The following is a 23,039-nucleotide window of genomic DNA, read 5'->3' as shown; positions in this document are numbered from 1 at the left end:
TGTCAAAATATAATCCCTTCATAATTCCTTAATGTTTGGCAACTATTTTGAGTTCATTCCTAAATACTAGAGTTCTGGAATCTATTATCTATAGTGTAAATTCCTTCAAAACTCTGGGATGAAACTCACTTGGGCTAGAAGAGTTATCAATCCTTAATTCAGTGAATTTTTCAAGTACTACCTCTGTAATAGTTTATATTTATTTAAGCTCTTCAGTTACACAAGTCCCTGGTCAGCATCACCTACAAGTTCTCAGCCAAAGAGAACATAGAACATAGAACAGTACAGCACAGAACAGGCCCTTCAGCCCACAATGTTGTGCCGACCATTGATCCTCATGTGTGCACCCTCAAATTTCTGTGACCATATGCATGTCCAGCAGTCTCTTAAATGACCCCAATGATCTTGCTTCCACAACTGCTGCTGGCAACGCATTCCATGCTCTCACAACTCTCTGTGTAAAGAACCCGCGTCTGACATCCCCTCTATACTTTCCACCAACCAGCTTAGAACTATGGCCCCTCGTGCTAGCCATTTCTGCCCTGGGAAATAGTCTCTGGCTATCAACTCTATCTATGCCTCTCATTATCTTGTATACCTCACTCACCATTTTCACTTGTAAATACATCACAATCCCTGCAATGCCACTTTGTCAAAATTCTGGAACTCTCATTTTTGGTTCACGGAGACAAAGGCTTATCTAAATTAGTTACACTCAGCATGATGAGGCAGTACCAGGAATCATTTCAAATTGTAGTAAATAGTTCCTCTAGACACACAAAAGTCACTTCCCAAAAGAACACTTGAGCCATTTGAGATCTGAAAGGTATCTGCACCAATCACTTTTTGTACGGCTTATCACACGCAAACAAAGGAGTAAGGGGTTCAAGGTTGTTTTGAGCACCTCTGACAAGCAAAGAGGGAAACAAAAACTCATCAAATGCTTGAGCTAATCAGTGAGTACAAGATCTGGCATGTTCTGACATCTGGGCAGTTAAATAAAGTACTCACAGCCCTCTGAGAGAAAATCCTTATCTCTGATATCCTCTTATTCTTAAACGAAGTCCCCCATCCCTGTCTCTTCGACAAATGGAAACATCCTCTGGATATCCAGCACCCGACCAATGATCTTCAGTAAGATTATCTATTAAACTTCAAGGGTGTAGATCAAAACTGTATAGGCCTAACCTATTCAACTTTTCTTCATTAGATAATATCTTCACCCAAGGAAAGAGGTGAGTGAACCTTCTCTGAACTGCTTCTAAAATAATATTATTTTTAAAAATGAATAAAATTCTATACACTAACCTAGAAGTACTCTCACCAAAGCCCCACACAACTTCTGTAAAATATCCTGAGTTGTATATTTCATTTCTCTTACAAAAAAAGACAAGATTCCATTTGCCTTCCTAACTGTTTGCTGCACCTACATATAATAACTAATGATTCTTGTACGAAGACACCTACATCTCTCTGTACCTCTGGATTCCAGTATCTCTCATGATTTAAAGAGCATAGTGCTTTTATATTCTGTCTGTCAAACAGGACAAGTTCACATTTACCAATGTTATACTCTGTGAGATAGGTAATGGAAATATAAAAAAAAAGACATGGAAGGACAATGCAGCAATGAAGACCTCACCTGATGAAGGAGTAGCAGTCCAAAAACTTATGATTTGAAGTAAACCTGTCGTGTGACCTCCAACCTTGGCCACCCCACTCCAACACCAGCACCTCCATATCAATGTTAATTTGACCACAGATGGTGTACTGTTTGCAGTTCTGGTTGTCACACTTTAAGAAGGATATGATTACACTAAAGAGGGTGCAGAGGAGATTTGCCAGAATGTTGCCTGGACTGGAGTGATTCAGCTATGAAGGGAGACTAGTTTGGCTGCTTTTCCTTAAAACAGAGAAGCCTGAGGGAAGACCTGATTGAGGTGTACAAAGTTATGGGAGGTACAGACAATGTAGATAGACAGAAATATTTCCCCCAAATAATAGTTTGCTAATTGGGTGGGGACAGATTTAAGGTTAGGAACAGGAGGTTGAGAGGACATTTGAGGAAATAATTTTTCTCTCAGACGGTCGTGAACATCTGAAACTCACTGCCTAAAAAGATGGTAGAGGTAGCAATCATGAAGACTTTAAAGAAGTACTTAGATGAGCACTTGAAACACCATAGCACACACCAAGTGTGTAAAATTGAATCAGAGTCGGTAGATGCCAAGGAATCTTTTTCCATGCTGTAAAGCTCTATGACTCTTAAGTTTGCCTTATCCAGGCATGCTCAGCATTGATGAACCTCCAACCAAGCAATCTCTTGGAGCAATCAAAAGAAAAACCTAAAAAGAACTTGCAACTTCTGTAAAACCTCTGGGAACTCAACTCTTAACTTCTAAGACATTAATTCACTGGGACATTCCGGAAACTCAAAACAATCGCAACTAACTCTGTAAGTTAGACTGAATCAATTGTTGCAAATGTAATACTCTCTTGGAGGAGGTGTTACAAGCTTATCTTTGCATTTGTATTCCAACAAGAGTCATGTACAACAAGACATAGAAAGATAATTAAACAAAGATAGAGAAAACACTTGGCCTGCTGAGCATGGAAATGTAGCTCACCATTCTGGCAATATAACCAAGTAATCGCTCTTCTAAGAGAGCACTCCACTGGCCTGTTACGGAGAACATGTGTGACTGCTGGCAGGCATTATTGAAAAGAATTAATACACAGATATTTTACATGACAATACATCAACATTATAAAATAAGCAGTTTTTAACTCCAAGTAAAAGTACAGGGGAAGTCGAAAGAAACTTATGCAAGGAGTCAGGAGGGCTAAAAGGGGTCATGAAAAGTCAGTGTTAACAGGATTAAGAAAAATACCAAGGCTTTTTATACATTGATAAAGAGCAAGACAGTAGCCAGGTAGAGGGTTGGCCCATTCAAGGACAGGGAAGAGCACTTATGTGTGGAACCAGAGGAAATGGATGACGTATTAAATGAGTACTTTGTGTCAGTATTTACTGTAGAGAAGGTTTTGGTGAATGATGAGTCTGGGGAAGGGTGTGTAGACAAAAGGCAGGAGATAGCGACAGAGGGAAGGGAGGAAACTGCTGGGGACTTGAGGGAAATCTTTATATCCTCACTGGCTACAGGGGAGGTCCCAGAGGATTGGAAAATAGCCAATGTTGTTCCTTTGTTTAGGAAGGGTGGCAAGGATAATCCAGCTGATTACAGACTGGTGAGCTTTACTATTGGAGAGGCTTCTTTGAGATAGGATTTATTCCTACTTGGAAGTAAGTTGGTATATTAACAAGAAACAAAATGATTTTATAAACGGGAGGTCGAGTCAGTCTTTTGAGGAAATGACAAAGATAATCGATGAGGGCAGGGCAGTGGATGTTGTCTACATGGACTTCAGTAAGGCCTTTGACAAGGTCCCTCATGGCAGGCTGATACAGAAAGTGAAGTGATACGGGGTCATAGGTGAGCTTGCAAGATGGATAAAAAAGCTGGCTTGGTCATAGAAGAGAGGGTAGCAGTGGAAGGGTGCGTTTCTAGATGGAGGACAGTGATTAGTGGCGTTCCTCAGGGATCAGTGTTTGGAATATATATAAATAATTTGGAGGAAAACGTAACTGGTCTGATTAGTAAGTTTGCCGATGACACAAAGGTCAGTGGAATTGTGGATAGTGATGAGGACTGTCAAAGGATACAGCTGGATATAGATAGGTTGGTGACTTAGGCAGTGAGATGGCAGATGGAGTTTAATCCGGAAAAATGTGAGGTAATGCATTTTGGAAGGTCTAATTCAGATGGAAAATATACAGTAAATGGCAGAACACTTCAGAGTACTGATAGGCAGAGCGATCTGGGTGTACAGGTACACAGGGTCACTGAAAGTGGCAATGCAGGTGGAGAAGGTAGTCAACAAGGCATATGGCATGCTTGTCTTCATCGGCCGGGGCACTGAGTTTAAAAACTGGCAGGTAATGTTGCAGCTTTTTAGAACCTTAGTTAGGCCGCATTCGGACTATTGTGTTCAGTTCTGGTCGCCACACCACCAGAAGGATGTGGTGGCTTTGGAGGGGGTACAGAAAAGATTAACTGGGATGTTGCCTGGTTTGGCACGCATTAGCTATGAGGAAAGGTTGGAGAAACTCGGGCTGTTCTCAATGGAGTGAATGAAGTTGAGGGGTGACCGGATGGAGGTCTACAAGATTATGATGGGGATGGACAAAGTGGACAGTCCTTTTTCCCAAAGGTGGAAAAGTCAGTTACCAGGGTCCATAGGTTTAAAGTGTGAGGGGCAAGGTTTAAAGGTGATATACTAGGCAATATTTTTACACAGAGGGTGGTGGGTGCCTGGAACTCACTGCCAGGGGAGGTAGAGGAAGCAGATATGATAGTAACTTTTAAAGTGCGTCTTAACAAATACATGAATAGGATGGGGATAGAGAGATATGGTTCTGGAAGGGTAAGGAGTTTTAGTTGTGATGGGCATAGATTTAAGGAGAGCAATGCCTTCTTTTCACTGACACAAACTGCACTGCAGTATCTTTACTTAACCATGCTGCCTAACTTGCTGAGTATTTTTAGCTTCTTGTATGTTAAATTGATTGTGACTTGCTTTTCTCTGTCTTTAAACCAGTTTTCTATTATCTAATCTGACATTGATGCCAACATTCCAAGCTTCAGTTTGTGAACCATATCTTTGGGTGATACTTTGTCAAATGTCTATTTTAAAATCCATGTGGACAATCCACGCTCAGGCAACTGTCGGTTTGGAATTTGCACATTCTCGCAGTGTCTGCAAGGGTCTCCTCTGGGTGCTCTGGTTTTCTTCCACAGTCCAAAGGTGTGCAGGCTAGGTGGATTGGCCATACTAAATTGCCTATTCAGGTATGTGTAGATTAGATGGGTTATAGAGTGATGGATCTGGGTGGGATGTCTGAGGGTGTGTCAACCTTTTGGGCCAAAAGAGTCTGTTTCCACACTGTAGGGATTCTATGATGACAATATCATTTACATCCCTTTTATTTATTCTGTGACTTCATCAATCAATGCCTTTATATTCGTCAAACATAAACAGTCTTTCCGAGTCTGTGATGGCTGTCCTGAATGAACTCAAACCTCTCCAGGTGTTTGATAATTTTATCTATTATCTCGTACTACTTTCAACACCATGGAAGATTTTTGGGTTTCTATTTATTCCTGCTGCCGTTCTATCCGCATGCTCTATTTTTATCAGTCTTATTTTTCTATTTACTTCTCCTTCCAAAAGTTTTTGGCACAGTTCTCACTTGAAGATTAAAACTGACAGGCTTTTTTTTTGTAGTTTCAGTAAATTCTATCATGGCCTTCAGTCTTTGTGAAACGTAATGTACCTTCCATCTATTAGAAGCATCTCTTCCTTAAGTGTCATTGATTGTTCCTCCATTTCGCGCCTATTAAAATTTCGTTCCATTTTGCGAGATTGTCTCTATTCTGTGATGTTAGCCTTCTTTTGATTTAGAAATGTTAGTTTCTTTCTTTGTGGCTCTTCTCCATTACTAATCTAAACCCTGTGATATATTAATCTACTTGGCTCACTGCAACCCCAGTGTCAGATTCAGCAATGCCAGGAGTGTAGTCGGGTGTGAAGCTGGGAGGTTAGCCAGAAGAAATAGCAAAGATATGGATGAGAGAGTCATTACCAGATCAGTGGTTGAGGTGGAGGTGAAGATGAACAATATTACAGAAGCAGAAACTGCAATTTTAGCAGTAAATTGGATACATGATCAGAAGCTCATCTTGAGATCAAATATGATACAAAGATTGTAAATCATCTGGTTTAGCTTTTGACAGTCGCCAGTTCAAGATATAGTGGATTGCTAGAGAATGCAGCTCATGGTACTGACTGAAAACAATGGCTCCAATCTTCCCAACATTCAGTAGCCAGATGACCTTACAGTGATCAATATGGATGTTGTAAAGGAGGATTTAGTTGGTTAATTGTTATGAAAAAAGGGAAAGCGCCTGCAGGGATAACCCCACAGAATTGCTTCAGCCATTTTGTCCATCTCCACGATTGTGTTTATTCTAACTTTTTGTAAGTTTAAAGGTCTTTATTAGGTCATTGCTCAGCCCTCTGTCTTCACAAGAAACAAGATTTGTAGTTAACAGTTGTGAATAGTTCTCTCATGCTGTTTTTAATTGAAAGATCTCATGTTACTGGGCCACAGCTGCTGCTCAAACCTCATTAATATTACAAGGTTGTCATGGTATTTCAGCTGTGTTTTCATTTACTTATAATTGGCATCAGTTCCGAGTGTTGAAAGCTCTGAACAGAAGAAAAATTGAAAACACGAAATTTACTGTAAATACTCTCAGCCATTATTCCCATGTAAGCATTATTACACAACTTTGTGTTCACTCAGAACATAGAAGTTAATCATAATTCTGTGTTTAAGTGACATCCATGTATCTACAAAAGGGGTCAACAAATAGGCATTAGGTGCTGACATGCTGGTTGATTCTTTCAGCTGAATATATTCAACTCAGCACAGTCCAGCTGATGAAACTTGGATCTCCAAGTTTTGTGAAGCTGTTAATCACTCAATCAAATTGTGATCCACTGGGGGAAGTGAGTAAATGATAACATGTTTATCTTTTTAAAATAATTTTTTCATCTCTGAAATTTATGCTGTTTCCTATAATGTCTTTCGTCCATTTTTAAACCATTTAAATAAAGGCGAAGTATCTTTAAAAACTCAGTTCTCAGTATCCTGCTGGGATAATTTAAACAGCAATTCCCAGCACTGTGAAACACAGAGGGGGCAACAATAGCAGGCAATAAAAGAGGAAAGCAGAGATGATTAAAGTCAGAGGTTGAATGCAAAATTAAAGAAAATGTGTTATTAAATCTGGCACAGAATTAGGAAGGATTAAAGGAAAGAAGCCAGAGAATTCATTAGCTTTATATTGCACTATAAAAACAGTAATTTAAAACATCTGAATCAGATTCTAGGTTGCGGGAAAGGAATAAACTTGTAAGAGTTTAGTTTTATCAAGTCAACAGATAAATTACTATGTAGATCAAACTCCAGTGTTGTAGTTAACGTGCTGGTTGCTCATCAAACAGTTGATTATAGTTATCGTCTCCTATTATCTTCTGTATCTTCCCTTCCTTAAATCTGGGCCAGCATGCAGAATAAAAAGCATTGAGATTTCAATGATTTCATGAAATTACATGTAACCTTGCCTTTCTTCTTATCTGGCATGTTACTAAAGTCTAAAGGCTTTTATTGTAGTTAGCTATTTTCTTTACAACAGGCCACCATCAGATGCTTACATAACAGTGGCAGCCAAAAAAACACTCAACATTCTGTGCACAAGCTGTGATCTCAACCCCTACCCACTTCTGCAAATTCCAACCCATATGGCATTTTGTTCCAAAACCCCGTTGAGAATTTTGAAGTCACTGAAAATTTAAGAATCTCCAAACATGTCATTTGCTTCAGCTTTTACAGTTTATAGTCACTTTGTTGGCAACCATAGCAGCGAGTTCCTAGGCTTTCACCTGTACTTCTTGGCACAAATTCATGTATTTCAGGCTACTTTTTCTATTTACATGATTGTATTTGTATTGCAGCTTCTCTCAGTGACTTTACATTCCAAAATAGTTTACGTTTAAATACTGACTGTCACAACTTCAGGGTATCTCAAAGTGCTTTACAGTCAAATAATTGCTTTAGAAGCATTGCTACTATTATAACAGAAGAAATACAGCAGCAATATTTTGCAGTACAAGGTTCCAAACCTAATAAATCAGCAACGTGATTACAAACACATCATCTGTTTTAGTGAAACGAAGCTAAGAACTGCAGATGCCTGGAGATCCAAACCAAACAAGAACAGAAATTACTGGAGAAACTCAACAGGTCTGGCAGTATCTGTGGACAGAAATCAGAATTAAAGCTTCGAGTCCACTGACACTTCATCAGTACTGAAAGCAGCTGGGAAACGGTAGTACTTATGCCAAAGTGAGAGTTGTTGATTGAGGGATAAATGGTGACTCGGAAAATGAGGACAGTTTCCTGCTGTTCTCTGGTAAAACAGAACCATGGTATATTTTACACACACCTGAGAGATTAGGTGTGAACCCTAGTTAAAAGTCTTGTTTTAAGAAACAGCATTTTCAACAGGGTAGTGCTCCCTCAGCACTAGATTGAACGTTAGTTTGGAATATTCGCCCGCAATCTCTAAAGTGGAGCCAAAGCCCACATGCTGCCAGTTTGGGATTTACAATACTACCAACTGAGCTGTGACTGCTTTACGCTTCAGACATCACAATTCAAAGCAGCAGGAGTAATTTCCTGGTTAATGGGTCAATTCTATTTGCTATTTTTGATAAATGTTACAGAAGAACTGATAATAAATTGCAAAATTGAGTACCGTCCAACGTACTATGGTCGACACACTTGACAGAACAGAAACACTATAGTCAAAGAAAATAACCAATGCAGATCATGATGCAATGGGTTTGCAATGCTTAAAAAAAAGCATATTCTGCCAAATATAACTGTAGCAAGTTTGTGCCTGCTGAGAGAGCGTCTACTGTTCTTCAGCCTGAACTCTGGCACAACCAAGACCATGGAGAATCAGAAATAGCCTGGGTGTAGTGAAGAGGAAGTTCCAGTACTAAGGAATATAACTAGATGCAGGTCAACCAAAATGGGGTGAAAAGTCAGCCATGATGTGTGAATGGTGGAAAACCTTTGATAGGAACAGAAGCAGGCTATCTAGACTATGCCTCAAATTTGAAAGGTTCTGTTGCAGCATTACTTGTATGGCACTGCATGTCACCAGCCTGCATCCAGAGGTAATCGTGTAGGTTCAACATTTAAACAGGTTTCAAATCCATAAATGATCAACGTTTAACTAGAACTATCCCTTGATGAGCAATCCAAATATGTTATCAAAAAAAAAGGAAAAGGCTTTTCACCCAGAAAGGTGGTAACGATATGGAATGCCCTGGCTGAGAGGGTAGCTGAGGCAGGTAAAGTGCTTGGTTGAGCATTTGAAGCGTCATAACATTCAAGGCAATGGGCCTAGTGCTGGAAAGTGAGACTAGTGTAGATTTATCATATTTTTGGCAGGACAGACCCAATGATCCGAAGAGCCTCTTCTGTACCGCACAATTCTATAATTTGAAACAAAAATTGCTAATTGAAAATCACTTTGACGTGAGAAAATGTAATGGGATGGGTTGTGTTCCTATCCTATGATTTTTACATTAGAACTTTTTAGGATTGAGTCTAAATGGGTCTTACCAACTATTAATAACTTACAAACTCTTTCAACTTATCTCCAGCTCACTGTTTCTCACTACTGGTTTTTCTACTTGCCTTTTCCCACTCCTGATCCACACTTTTCAAATCATACCTTAAGCTAACGTCCCAGAGTCCTCAATTGCTACTTCTGCTCTATTCTATCCCATTGACAGGGCAGATCCACTAGAGATAGCAACACAGTGGTGTACAGTCAGGACAGCGAGGTCCCGATGGTCCTCCCGTGGTTCTGGATTCCATGATGTATCATGACACCAGGACAAGCACAGACAAGGAAAACTTCTCCTGATCTCCTCATTGTCTTCCCTCCACGCTGCATACAAACTGGAAGATGCACAATGGGTGGCAAAGGCAGAGAATGTACTTTGGGTGAGGAACTTCAGTACCCATCACCAAGACTGGCTTGACAGCACGATTCTGACCAAGCTGACTAATCCAGAAAAACATATGTGCTAGTGTTGGTCAGTGGAAGTTGGTTAGGGGAAAAAAAAAGGAAAACCTATTTGACTGCTCAAGGACTACCATTTCACAGATGCATCTGTACCTGACAATACTGGTATAAGTAACCATCATACAGTCTCTTTGGAGAGAAACTCCAATCTTCAAAGGATATCCTCCACTATGTTGCATGGCACCACTACTCTGCTAAATGGGATTGATTTTAAACAGATCCAGCAGCTCAAAACTAGGCATTCATGAGGTGCTATGGGGCAATCAACAACAGAACTGTCCACCACCATCCGCAACAATTTGTTAAGCATGGCCAAGCAAAACTACTTCACATCCTAATCAGGGGATCAACTCTAGTTGCAAGGAAGTGTGCTAGAAAGCAGGACAGAACCATATTGTGCATGTGTGCCTCTGAACTGCTTCGTTAAAGTCAAATATTAATGAATTCCACAACTACGGGGCCAAATTGCTTTTTCCTACAGGTTCTTATTATGATAAACTGTTGGCCTCACTATCCGCTTACACTAAAGCTTATTTTTTTTCCTTGCCAGTGTGGACACATGCCATTCAATCTAGCACCATTAATCATTTGCACTGTAACAGGCATGATATTACAGCTGGTAGACACACTTGATGCAAACAGCAACCTGCCCAAGTACTGTATACCACCAAGACAACAAAATGTGAGGCTGGATGAACACAGCAGGCCAAGCAGCATCTCAGGAGCACAAAAGCTGCTTGGCCTGCTGTGTTTATCCAGCCTCACATTTTGTTGTCTTGGATTCTCCTGCATCTGCAGTTCCCATTATCTCTGATACTGTATACCACCACCTGGTGGCCATGATGAGTGTGTATTTGACAACAGTAACATCTTCTGACAAAGAAAAGACACTTCAGCAATACAGAATCATAGAATGGTATTACAGAAAAATAAATTGTCCATGTCACTTTTTTAAAAATCACTTTGGATGTGAACGCACTGGAGAAAGTGTTGATTTGCCAAGATGTTGCCTGGGGTAGAGGATTCAGATACAAAGAGAAACTAGATACACTGGAGTTATTTTCCTTAGAGTAGAGGAGGCTGAGGGGGTTCTAATTGAGGAGTACAATGTTATCAGGGACAGAGATAGAGTAGACAGGGAGAAACTTCTCACGTTAGTAAAGGGATCACTGTTTTAAAGTAAGGAGCAGGCAATTTAGGGAGGATTTGGGGAAACCTTTTATCAATATTGTGCCTTTACTTAAGAAAGGCTATAAGGAGAAGCCTGGGAACCATAGTCTTGTGAACTTGACATCGGTGCTGCATAAGTTATTGGAGGTGATTCTGAATATTAGGATTTACATGCATGTGGAGAGGCAAGGACTAATTAGGGTAATCAGCATAGCTTTGTGCGGAAATTGTATTACCAACTTGATTGAATTTTTTTTAGGAAGTAACCAAAGATTGATGAGGGCAGACTGATAGACATTGTTTACTGGGAATTTAATAAAGCCTCTGACAAGGGTCTGCACAGTAGACTAATTAGTAAAGTAAGATCACATGGAATTCAGGGTGAACTTGCCAATTGGGTACAAAATTAGCTTGACAGTAGGAGACAGAAGGTGGTGTTGGAGGCTTGTTTCTTTTTCAGCTGGAGGACTTTGACCGACAGTATTTCACAAGGATCGGCGCTGGGTCTACTTTTGTTTGTCATTTTTATAAATGATTCAGATGACAATATAGGAGGCATGGTTTGGGGGGATATGGGCCAAATGTAGGTAAGTGAGACTAGTTTAGTTTGGGAACATGGTTGGTAACTAGATGGACTGAAGGGTCTGTTTCCGTATTGTATGACTCTATGACCTCACCTCCAAAAAGGGTGGTAGAGGCAAGAATCAACAAAACACTTAAGATGTATTCAGATGAGCACTTGAAATGCCATTCCATGCCAGGCTATGCGCCAAGTGCCGGAAACTGGAATTAGAATAGACAGTTGTTTGATAACCAGCAGGTATATGATGAGCCGAAATGCCTATCACTTCTAAACTCCGAGTACAGACCCGAAATCCTCAGCCAATCTTCATACGATGCACCCTTCGATCCCTAGGATCGTTCTTATGAAACTCCTCTGGATATCTCCAATACCAGCGCATCTTTCCTTAGATATGGCCTTAAAACTGCTCACAATATTCCAAATGTGGTTTGATCAGAGCCTTGTACAATCTCTGCAACCCTCTCAAAATGAATGCTAAAATTACTTTTCCTTTCCTAACTGCCGACTGAACCTTCATGTTAGCCTGAAGAGAATCTTGAACTAGGGACTTCTGAGTCCATTTGCGCTTCAGATAGCCATCTAGAAAATAGTTTATGCCTCTATGCTTCATAACAAAGTGGATAATTGCATACTATCCCACATTATAATCTTACAATGCCCACTCTCCTAGTCTGTAGACTTAGCAACAACTGCAGTTTCTTGGTCCTGATCATTAATGTGTAATGTGAATAGTTGTGGTCCCAACAATGACCCATGCAGAAGTCTACCCATGATCGCTACCATCCTTCTGCCAGTCAATCCTCTGTCCATACCAGTGCCTTGCCCCCAATACCATGGCTCTTACTTCATTTAGCAGCCTCCTGTGTAGCATCTTGTCAAAAGCCTTAACTGCAAATAGATCACATCCACTGGCTCTCGTTTGTTAAACTTGCACATTAATTCCTCAGAACAATCCAACAGATTTGCCAGGTTGACTTACACTTGACAAGGTCGTGCTGACTCAACCTTACTTTACCAGCTTTATCACGTGCTTCACAATCTCATTTTAAATAACAGGCTCTAAAATCTTACCAACGACCAGGGTCAGACTAACCAGCCTATACTTTCACATCTTATGCCTTTCTTCATTCTTAAACAGAGCTGCAGTGATTCCTGAAAGATCACCACCAATGTCTCTACAATCTTCTCAGCTTTGGAACTTTGGGGTGTAGTTATTTCAGTCCAGTAATTTAGGCACCTTCAGACCTTTCAGCTTCCTCAGCACCTCCTCAGTGACGGCAACTACACTCACCTCTACGTATATTCTCAAGTTCTGGTACATTTCTGGTGACTTCCAACATGAAGACTGATGTGAAGTACCTATGTACTCCCACTGCTAGATAAAGTGTAGGGCTGGATGAACACAGCAGGCCAAGCAGCATCTTAGGACCATAAAAGCTGTTAATCTTCCTCTGCTGTTTCTTTGTTCCCCAATACAATCAGCTTTGTTTTCCAGCAATCCAAAGTCCACTTTTACCTCAGATAACAAGGTCTAGAGCTGGATGAACACAGCAGGCCAAGCAGCATCAGAGGAGCAGGAAAGCTGATGTTTCGGGTTGAGACACTTCTTCAGAAAAAGATCCTTCTTCATCCGCTTTTGTCTCTTTCTCTCTCTTAACTTTTACATATCTGAAAAAATTCTTGCAATCTTCTTCTTTACTGGTGGTTAGCTTACCCTCATATTTCATCTTCTCCCCCTAAAATTGAAGACAGGATTATTCTGTTTGGTTGTCACAGATGTGATGTGGTGAATTGTTTCCTTTTGGGTCAAAGATTTTCTATACCTCTGTTCCTGAACACCCTTTAAAATTGTATCATTTAGTTTACATTGCCTCTCTTTGTGCTTTTATGAATTAATTTTAGCTACCATGCGTATTTCAATGCCATGAGTCAACTGATGTACAAGGGTGGAAAGGAAAAGTAATAATTTAGGCTGCAATTTAACAGAAACATCACTGCATTCTTTCAGCTCACTGAACAGTGATTATCACTGGCTCAGACCTAAGACACCAGAATGGAAGCTGTCTCCAGATGTCATGAAAACCAGTTAGAATTTTTCCAAGATTACACCAGGGAGTAATTCAGCCACAGCTGCTTTTCCAGCCTCATACATTGTGGTTCTGAATTTTTAGCCCAAAATACCAAGGTTTTGGAATCACTCATTTATTAAGATTTTTGAAGAAAATAATAGGATAATGACCAGTACTATCCCATGGGCAACATACTCCAATGGACATTATTTACCTCCAGACTGTGTTTGAATATTCAATTTTAGCAACTAAACTGGTTGATAGAACTTCACAAGAATGAAATATGTTTCCTTACTCATATTTGGAACAGATCCAGGGGAAACTCCACACATAGATCAAACTGTATATTTTGTCGCTACCCTCCTCATTGCTTACAAAATTGACTTCAGAAGGACGTAGATTGGTGCTCTGAGGTACACTTCTTTGTCAAATATATTAACATTGTGGGTCAATTAGTTCAAAAAAGGTAACTGACACTGGGAAAGAAATTATATCAACATTGCTGCAACGTCAGCCCGTAGAATCACCCAGCACCTCCCTAGCTCACAATTCTGGAATATTGTTAGTTTAAAAAAGCACTAAAATAGTCACAATGGGGAAGATGCTTGAGAAGCATGGTAACGAGTTAAAACTAGAGAAAGATCAAAGAGTTAAAGGTGTATTAATTATTATAATTAATTATAATTAATCATAATTTTCAATTGTGTGTTATGCACCAAATGTTCTCATTCAGCTGAATGACATCTAATAGTAATGTGATGATGACAATAATCTCTCAGTGGTACTGGTTGAGGGATAGTGCATCATCCCTACTCTTGTTTGAATGATTATGTGGTATCTTTTACATCTACTGGCAAAACTACATTTTGTCATTTTAATCAAATAATGGTACCTCTGACAATACAACACGAGTACAGAACTGCAGAACCATCTTGATGCTGTGCTGAAATCTGGACAGGAGCTTGAAACTCAGAGGTCAAATAGTACTGCCTTCTGCACCATAGCTGATGGAACAGCAATCGCTCCAACACTAGTGACAACGGGTTCAGCTGCCTACAATCTGGAATTCCATTCCTACATCTACGATCAGGGCCTCTGAACAGTAATTCCAAAGTAGGGCACAGTATAAACCAGGAAATAATGAGAGCTTGTGAGAAGGCTACAACTGTAATTACAGGTGATTTTAACATGCATATTGATGCTTAATTTCAGCATAATGCCAGTCACAAGAAATGAACTCTTATGATAACTTAGGTTGCATCATATGGTGCATTGAGTAGCACATTTAAAGTCAAAATCCGAGTTCTCCTTAACTTGTATACATCAGAAGGTGCTGATACTCAGACCTTGTTGTTCTTAGATTGAACCCCAGTACTAGACCTTGTATGCCAACCAGTTCTGTATTTCAATATTATTCAGAAATGGACATACTATTTTTTATTCATTTATGGGGAATAGCTGGGTCAGCATTTATGGTCCATCACCAGTTGCCATTGGGAAGGTGGTGGTGGCATACCTTCTTGAACCACTGAAGTCCACATGCTATCGGTAGACCTCAATGCCATTAGGGAGAGAATTCAGTATTTTGACCCAGTAACAGTGAAGGAACCGAGATACATTTCGAAGTCACGATGACGGCTTGGAGGGGAATTTGCAGGGGATGGTGTCTGCTGCCCTTGTCCTCCTAGGTGGTAGTGGCCATTGGTTTGGAAGGTGCTGTCTAATGATCTTTAATAAATTTCTGCGGTGCATCTCATTAATGGTACACACTGCTGCTGAGAATCAGTGGTGGGAAGGGTGGATGCCAATCAAGTGGGCTGCTTCGTCCTGGATGGCGTCAAGTGGGGGGAGGGGAGGGAACCCTGAAGCCCAATGGTATCAATGTGGACTTCACCAGCTTCAAAATCTCCCCTTGCCCCACCGCATCCCAAAACCAGCCCAGTTCAACCTCTCCCCCCACTGCACCACACAACTAGCCCAGCTCTTCCCCTCCACCCACTGCATCCCAAAACCAGTCCAGCCTGTCTCTGCCTCCCTAACCTGTTCTTCCTGTCACTCATCCCTTCCTCCCACCCCAAGCCGCAGCTCCATCTCCTACCTACTAACCTCATCCCACCTCCTTGACCTGTCTGTCTTCCCCGGATTGCCCTATCCCCTCCCTACCTCCCCACCTATACTCTCCTCTCCATCTTCGGTCCGCCTCCCCCTCTCTCCCTATTTATTCCAGAACCCTCACCCCATCCCCCTCTCTGAAGGGTCTTGGCCCGAAACGTCAGCTTTTGTGCTCCTGAGATGCTGCTGGGCTTGCTGTGTTCATCCAGCCTCACATTTTATCATGTGAAAGACTGATCCAGATGGTTAGATCCCAGAGGCTTGGGAGTTTTGGCTTGGATAGACGATTACCTGAATGGCAGAAAGCAGAACATCTGGATAAGTGGGCCCTTCTCTGGGTGGCAAATTGTAACAACTGAAATGTTGTAGCGTTCAGTTCTCGGACCTCAACTATTTATAATCCACGTAAATAATCTGTAAGCAGGAACAGAGTGTAACGTAATGATACTAAATTGTTGGGAAAGCAGGCTGTGGTGAGGAGATAAAGAGTTTACAGACGGATATTGACAGGCTAGGCACATGGGTCAGAACCTGTCAAATGGAGTTTAATGTGGAGTACTGCAAGGTTGTTCATTTTGACCAGAAAGGGCAAATCATTATTTAAATGAGAAGTAGTTTCAAAGTGCATCAGTGCAGAGGCATTCATTATGCATGAATTGCAGAAGAGGGTATGCAGGTGCAGATTAGAGTAAGAAAGGCAAAAGGAATCCTGGCATTTATTGCAAAGGTGTGGATCATAAAAGAAGTGGTTACAATTATATAAAGCATTGGTGAGACCACACCAGGAATATGGTATAGAGTTCTGGTCTCCTTTCTTGAGGAAGGATGTGCTGGCTCTGGAGGCAGTTCAGAGGAGATTCACTGGATTGATTTCAGGGATGATAGGGCTGTTGTATGAACAGCAGTTGAATAGCTTCTGCTAGTACTCGCTGGATTTCAGAAGTATGAGGTGGGATCTGATTGAGGTATATAAGCTAAAGGGGACTGAGAGGTGAACATTGAACAGTTGTAACCTCTTGTGGGAGTTATGTAGAGTGAGAGGAGGTAGGTTCAAAATTGAGATGAGGAGTAACTACATTTCTCAGAAATACAGAACTGGTTGGCATACAGGTCTAGTACTGGGGTTCAATCTAAGAACAACAAGGTCTGAGTATCAGCACCTTCTGATGTATACAAGTTAAGGAGAACTCGGATTTTGACTTTAAATGTGCTACTCAATGCACCATATGATGCAACCTAAGTTATCATAAGAGTTCATTTCTTGTGACTGGCATTATGCTGAAATTAAGCATCAATATGCATGTTAAAATCACCTGTGAATCTGTAGAACACACTGTCACAGAGTGCAGTGGAGGCAGAATCAATCTATAGATTCAAGAAAGAAATAGATATGTTTCTGATGCAAACCATGTTAAAGGGCTATGGTGGGAAGGTGGGAAAGTGGAGTCGAGACCAGGAGAAGATCAGCCATGGTCATGTTAAATTGCGCAGTGGCTGAACTGCCTACACCTGCTCCCAATTCCTATGTTCCTATCACTTTCTATTTTTTGGACCCTCTTTAAAATCTGCCCGGTTGATCAAGCTTTTTCATCATTTGTCCTAATATCTCCTTATGTGGTGTCATGCTCTGCTTTATGATACTACTATGAAGTACTTTTGTATGTTTAACTACATTAATAGTGCAATAAATATGTCAGTTATGCTGAAGCTCTTTGTAAATGTTTCAAAGAAGGTTAACTGCTTTTCTGATATTTTCACTTGACAGATATGAAAGTTTCTGTCCCTTACATAGTTCAGCTAAGCACTAAGGATAAAACTGCATTGAGAAACTATTCAAATATTAACCAATGCTTGGAAATAACCTGCAGCCCAACCCTGTTTAACGTGGACAGTGAGGCTGGGCTGGACTGCACCGTACCATTGAAAGCTGGAACGGGGTGGAGGTGGTGTGTGCTGTAAATGTCATTCTTCGTCTGAAGACAGAGATCTGCATCCTTGTTCAGAAGATGTGGCAGGGTTTCCTCACAGAAAGGCGTCTTCTCTAAAATGACCACGGCATCCTGGGCTTCTCCACTGTCCTGTCCAACCTGTCATGTGAAAACAAAATTGCTTACCAAGGCTAACCGACCATAACTGGCCAAATGGAATTCATTGCTGGTCTACCAATACATAGGAAAATATGCAAGTTACGGCAGACACTGTAAATCTGAAATAAGAACAAAAATGCTGGAAATTCTCTGCAGGTCCATGCAGTTTCCATGGAGAGAGAAACAGTTAACATTTCCTGTTGATGATTTTTCAGCAAGCCTGGAAAACTTAACTTGTTTTGAGCAAATGGAAGAGAGGCAGATGATGTGATAAAGAACAAAAGGAAAAGTCTGCTATCCTTTAACAGACAGGAGAGATCAAGTTTAAAAAGTAGAGTTGGAGATGCAGGACCAAATGCAGTGAGAATGGGACAAGAAGAGAAGCAAAGAAGGGTCTAGAGGAAATGTGAATGGTCATATCATTGACAGATGCTGTCCAAAAGCACAAACAGGAGAATAAAAGGAGTAAAACCAAAACCTGCGAATGAAAAAACAAATTGGAGTCAGAGATGATGGTCTGAAAGAAACTAAACGCTGAATAAGAAATGATACAGTGTTGCCTCTTGAGATTGTGTTGAGCTTCATTTGGATGTTCCAAGAAGCTGAAAACAGAGAGGTGACCAACAATGCCCTTAGGGAGACAATTTAAGATTTTTGACTGAAAAATTGGAGGCATATTTTCAATTCAGGATGGTGAGTGATTTGGAGGGGAACATGCAGGTGGTGGTGTTTCCAAATACCTGTTGCCCTTGTGGGTGTAAGGTGGAGATTTGAGATTAAACACCATCAGAAGATCAGGCTGTGGGCTGAATGGAGGTGTTTTGAAAAGTGGTCGTCTAACCCGTGTTTGGTCTCACATTGTGAGCAGCCAAATGGGTGAATTAAATTGAATTAAGTGCTCTTAAATGGCTGCTTCACCTGGAAGGGACGTGAGATGCCTTGGACAGCAAGAGAAGAAATGGAAAGACAGATATTGCAGCAGATGATTGAGTTGTCCAAGGCATCAAACATTCAGAACAGCAGACATTCTCTTCAGAATGCAGAAAGTGAGAGGGGGGGGAAATAAATGTCGATTGTGAAGGTCATGTTAGTGGTGACTAAAGTCGCAGGGAGTGATATATTGAATATTGAAGGTTGTGGCCCCCTCTAGCTGCCAGGTATCTTGGACCCAAAATGAAGCTACTAAATGTAAATTGCTCACAAAGAAAGAAAATTTAATAGGAAAAAACTGACCAACCTATTCAGAACAACTGTTATTAAAGATTGAAATGACCGCCTTTTTTAGGCAAATAAGCATATTATCCAGTCTATCAAATATTATCCTAAATACCTATAATGTGCTGTGGGATATGCAATTGCTGGCTAACCAATAGGGGTCAGCTCAGGTTACATAAGCCCTCTCAATCACATATCTGGTATAAAACATCTAACCCCAAAAACAACATGCTATGTAACAAGAAATGAAACGGCTCAATTTATCTTGCCACCAAACTGATACTAATACAGTATGGTAAAAGGGGTGGTACAAAATGGGAAGGCATTGAGGGAGAGAAGAGGGACAGTGCACCGTGAGAACAGTGGGAGCTTCTGAGACGGGTATGGAAACGAGAGAAGGAGTTGTGGAAAAGATGGGCTGGGGTGGAAACGACAGGAAGGAGGGTGGAAAAGGGGTGGGGTGAAAAGGAGAGAGGGAGGGTGGAAAAGAGCCAAGGGAAGAAAAGACAGCCTGAAGAGCAAAGAAAGATACAGGAAGAGAGAAAGGGGGTGGTGGAGACAGAGTCCCATCAGTCACTGTTACCATACTCACATTTGTAAATAATAGCCAGGAATTTCCTCCGTGCTTGTGCCTACAATCTGGTCACAAGCAGAGAACACATCTCAAAATACCATGAGATAACAAAGTGCAGAGCTGGATGACCACAGCAGGCCAGGCAGCATCAGAGGAGCAAGAAGGCTGGCGTTTCGGGCCTAGACCCTTCTTCAGAAATGAGGGATGGAGGGTTCTGAAATAAGTAGGGATAGAGGGGGAGGCAGATAGAAGATGGATAGAGGAGAAATAGGCGGAAAGGAGACAGACCGGTCAGAGCGGCGGGGATGGAGCCAGTAAAGGTGAGTGTAGGTGGGGAGGAGATAGGGAGGACGGACAGGTCAAGGGGGTAGGAGATAGGGAGGACGGACAGGTCAAGGGGGTGAGATGAGGTTAGTAGGTAGGAGATGGGGGTAGGGTTTGAGGTGAGAAGAGGGGATAGGTGGGAGGAAGGACAGGATAGGTGGGAGGAAGGACAGGGTGGGGAGGCTGGTTTTGGGATGCGGTAGGTGGAGGGGAGATTTTGAAGCTTGTGAAGTCCACATTGATACCCCACCACCAAAGACATTTTTCCCTCCCCACTCTTATCTGCTTTCCGGAGAGACCACTCTCCGTGACTCCCTTGTCCGCTTCGCACTCCCCTCCAGCCCCACCGCACCCAGCATTTTTCCCTGCAACCGCAGGAAGTGCTACACCTGCCCTTACACCTCTCCCCTCACCCCCATCCCAGGCCGCAAGAAGACTTTCCACATTCAGCAGATGTCCACCTGCACATCTGCTAATGTGGTAACTGCATCCGCCTTTTCTGTTGTGGCCTCCTCTACATTGGGGAAACCAAGCGGAGACTTGGGGACTGCTTTGCAGAATGCCTACGCTCAGTTCGCACTAAACAACTGCACCTCCCAGTCGCGAACCATTTCACCTTCCCCTCCCATTCCTCAGACGACACGTCCATCCTGGGCCTCCTGCAGTGCCACAATGATGCTACCCGAAGGTTGCAGGAACAGCAACTTATATTCTGCTTGGGAAACCTGCAGCCCAATGGTATTAATGTGGACTTCACAAGCTTCAAAATCTTCCATCCCCCACCACATCCCAAAACCAGCCCAGCTCGTCCCCGCCTCCGCAACCTGTCCGTCCTCCCATCTATCCACTTCTCCCACCTCAAACGCCACCCCCATCTCCTACATTCTAGCCTCATCCCACCCCCTTGTCCTCTCCATCCTCCCTGAACTGACCTTATTCCCTCCCTACCTCCCCACCTACACTCACCTCTACCGGCTCCATTCCCACCTCTTTGACTGGTCTGTCTCCTCTTCATCTATCTTCTCCTCTATCCATCTTTTATCCGTCTCCCCTTCTCTCCCTACTTATTTCAGAACCCCCTTTCCCTCCCCCATTTCTGAAGAAGGGTCTATACCTGAAACATCAGTTTTCCTGCTCCTCTGGTGCTGCTTGGCCTGCTGTGTTCACCCAGCTCAACACCTTGTTATCTCAGATTCTCCAGCATCTGCAGTTCCTACTACCTCTGAAACTATTCAACCCACGCTGCTTTTAATATAACACCAGAAACCACCCCGACATCAGTCAATGAGCTTCAGTAAGAAGATGCCTGGTGTGTGCACTCTCTTAGAAACTGAACTCCACGTCATTGTTCTCTCCTTTGAAACTCGTGAGAAAATAGATATCTCACTGTATTCAGAAAATTAGATCCTGTTTGTAACCAGCTCCCACAACATAACACTATACTCACGGTTTAAGGTTAACAGTCATGAGATCCCTGAAATTTGCGCACCACGTTCTGCATCTCAGGGGTCATCTCCACAGCCCCGCTTCCCTGTTCCCATGCCCTACAGCTTCACCCTGATTCCCTACTGCCCTATCCACCTCCCTGCTTTCCCGTCCCGAAAGTCCCATCAACAACTGTCCCCTCAGCAAAACCGACTCTCCTGCCTTACTCCCCACATGCCACGCCCCTCCGCTGTAACCCCGCCCCTCCCCACTATCCCCGCCTACCACGGTAACCGCGCTCCACTATACCCGCCCACCACTGTAACCTCGCCCCGCGGCCGTAACTCCGCCCCTCCCCACTATCCCCGCCCACCACTGTAACCTCGCCCCACGGCCGTAACTCCGCCCCTCCCCACTATCCCCGCCCACCACTGTAACCTCGCCCCACGGCCGTAACTCCGCCCCTCCCCACTATCCCCGCCCACCACTGTAACCTCGCCCCACTGCCGTAACTCCGCCCCTCCCCACTATCCCCGCCCACCACTGTAACCGCGCCCCACCCCAAGATAAAGTGCGGAGCTGGATAAACACAGCAGGCCAAGCAGCATCTTAAGAGCACAAAAGCTGACGTTTCGCGCCTAAACCCATAATGTCTCTCTGAAGAAGGGTCTAGACCCGAAACGTCAGCTTTTGTGCTCCTGAGATGCTGCTTGGCCTGCTGTGTTCATCCAGCTTCACACTTGGTTATCTTGGATTCTCCAGCATCTGCAGTTCCCATTGTCTCTCCCTCACCCCAATATCCCCGCCCACTGCCGTACCTCGCCCCATACCAATAACCCCGCCCTCCACTGTAACCACGCCCCTGCAGTCAACCAGCCACACCCACAAGCGACGCCCCTCCTCCCCTGCCACAGGCCACACCCATCACAGTTGACCCCATCTCCTCACCTTGCCGTGAATGAAGATAGTTTTGTCCCGCGCGCTTTCCCGTAGTATTCTCTCCACGCGGAAACACTCCAAGTTGAAGCCACCTCTTTCGGAGCACGATGCCTCCATTGCCTCTGGCCCACTAAAGCCAAGTTTCCGCTTCTTCTCATCGGGCCCCGGCGCTAGCTCGCTCCCACTGTTTGCCATTTTCAAACCCGCAACTGGCACCCCCCCCCCAATCAACGGCAGCCTTACCCGCGCTGGCGAATGGATGATTGATTTACTCAACTACAGCCAATCAGCAGGGACTTTATTGGATTGCCAAAGACTGGTCGTTCTAAGGGAAGGGGCATAAGCACCAACTCCGGATCCTCCCTGCATGCTGCCCCCTGATGGCAGAAGGATGTTACAACTTTTCCCAGCTCTGCTTTACCCAAAGCACAGCCCTGGTGAGATCTAGCAGGTAGGCTTTCAGTTCTCCTGACACATCTGAAAAGATAACTAAGTGACGAGCTCCACCAGATATACATCATGGAATATAAGTTCCCCCATTGGGGCTGTTAACCTGGTACAATCATGGAGAGATAAAAATAGAAATTGTTGGAAAAGCTCAGCATGTCTGATAACATCTGTGAAGGGACATCCAAGTTAACATCTTGGGTCCAGTGACCCTTCTTCCTCAGAACAGTAAGTCTTGGCTGACAGATATAAATAGGAATGTCAGAGGTTCTGTTCACTCAGATAATAAAATGTGAGGCTGGA

The 23,039-nt window shown here is 42.8% G+C and overlaps 1 protein-coding gene across 1 annotated transcript in view; it reads right to left on the bottom strand.

The window, feature by feature from the left end:
• The window catches only part of dcps (decapping enzyme, scavenger), a 49,389-nt gene that overhangs the window by 24,259 nt on the left and 2,091 nt on the right, over nt 1-23,039 (bottom strand). The window contains exons 2-3 of the mRNA XM_059639051.1: nt 22,299-22,565; nt 17,644-17,812 (exon numbers count right to left, since the gene is read on the bottom strand). Coding sequence (XP_059495034.1) covers nt 17,644-17,812; nt 22,299-22,565 — 436 coding nt within the window. The remainder of the gene's footprint in view (nt 1-17,643; nt 17,813-22,298; nt 22,566-23,039) is intronic.

The sequence above is a fragment of the Stegostoma tigrinum genome, chromosome 32, assembly GCF_030684315.1.
Source record: "Stegostoma tigrinum isolate sSteTig4 chromosome 32, sSteTig4.hap1, whole genome shotgun sequence".
Lineage (NCBI taxonomy): Eukaryota > Metazoa > Chordata > Chondrichthyes > Orectolobiformes > Stegostomatidae > Stegostoma > Stegostoma tigrinum.
This window is presented reverse-complemented; position numbering and strand designations above follow the sequence as displayed.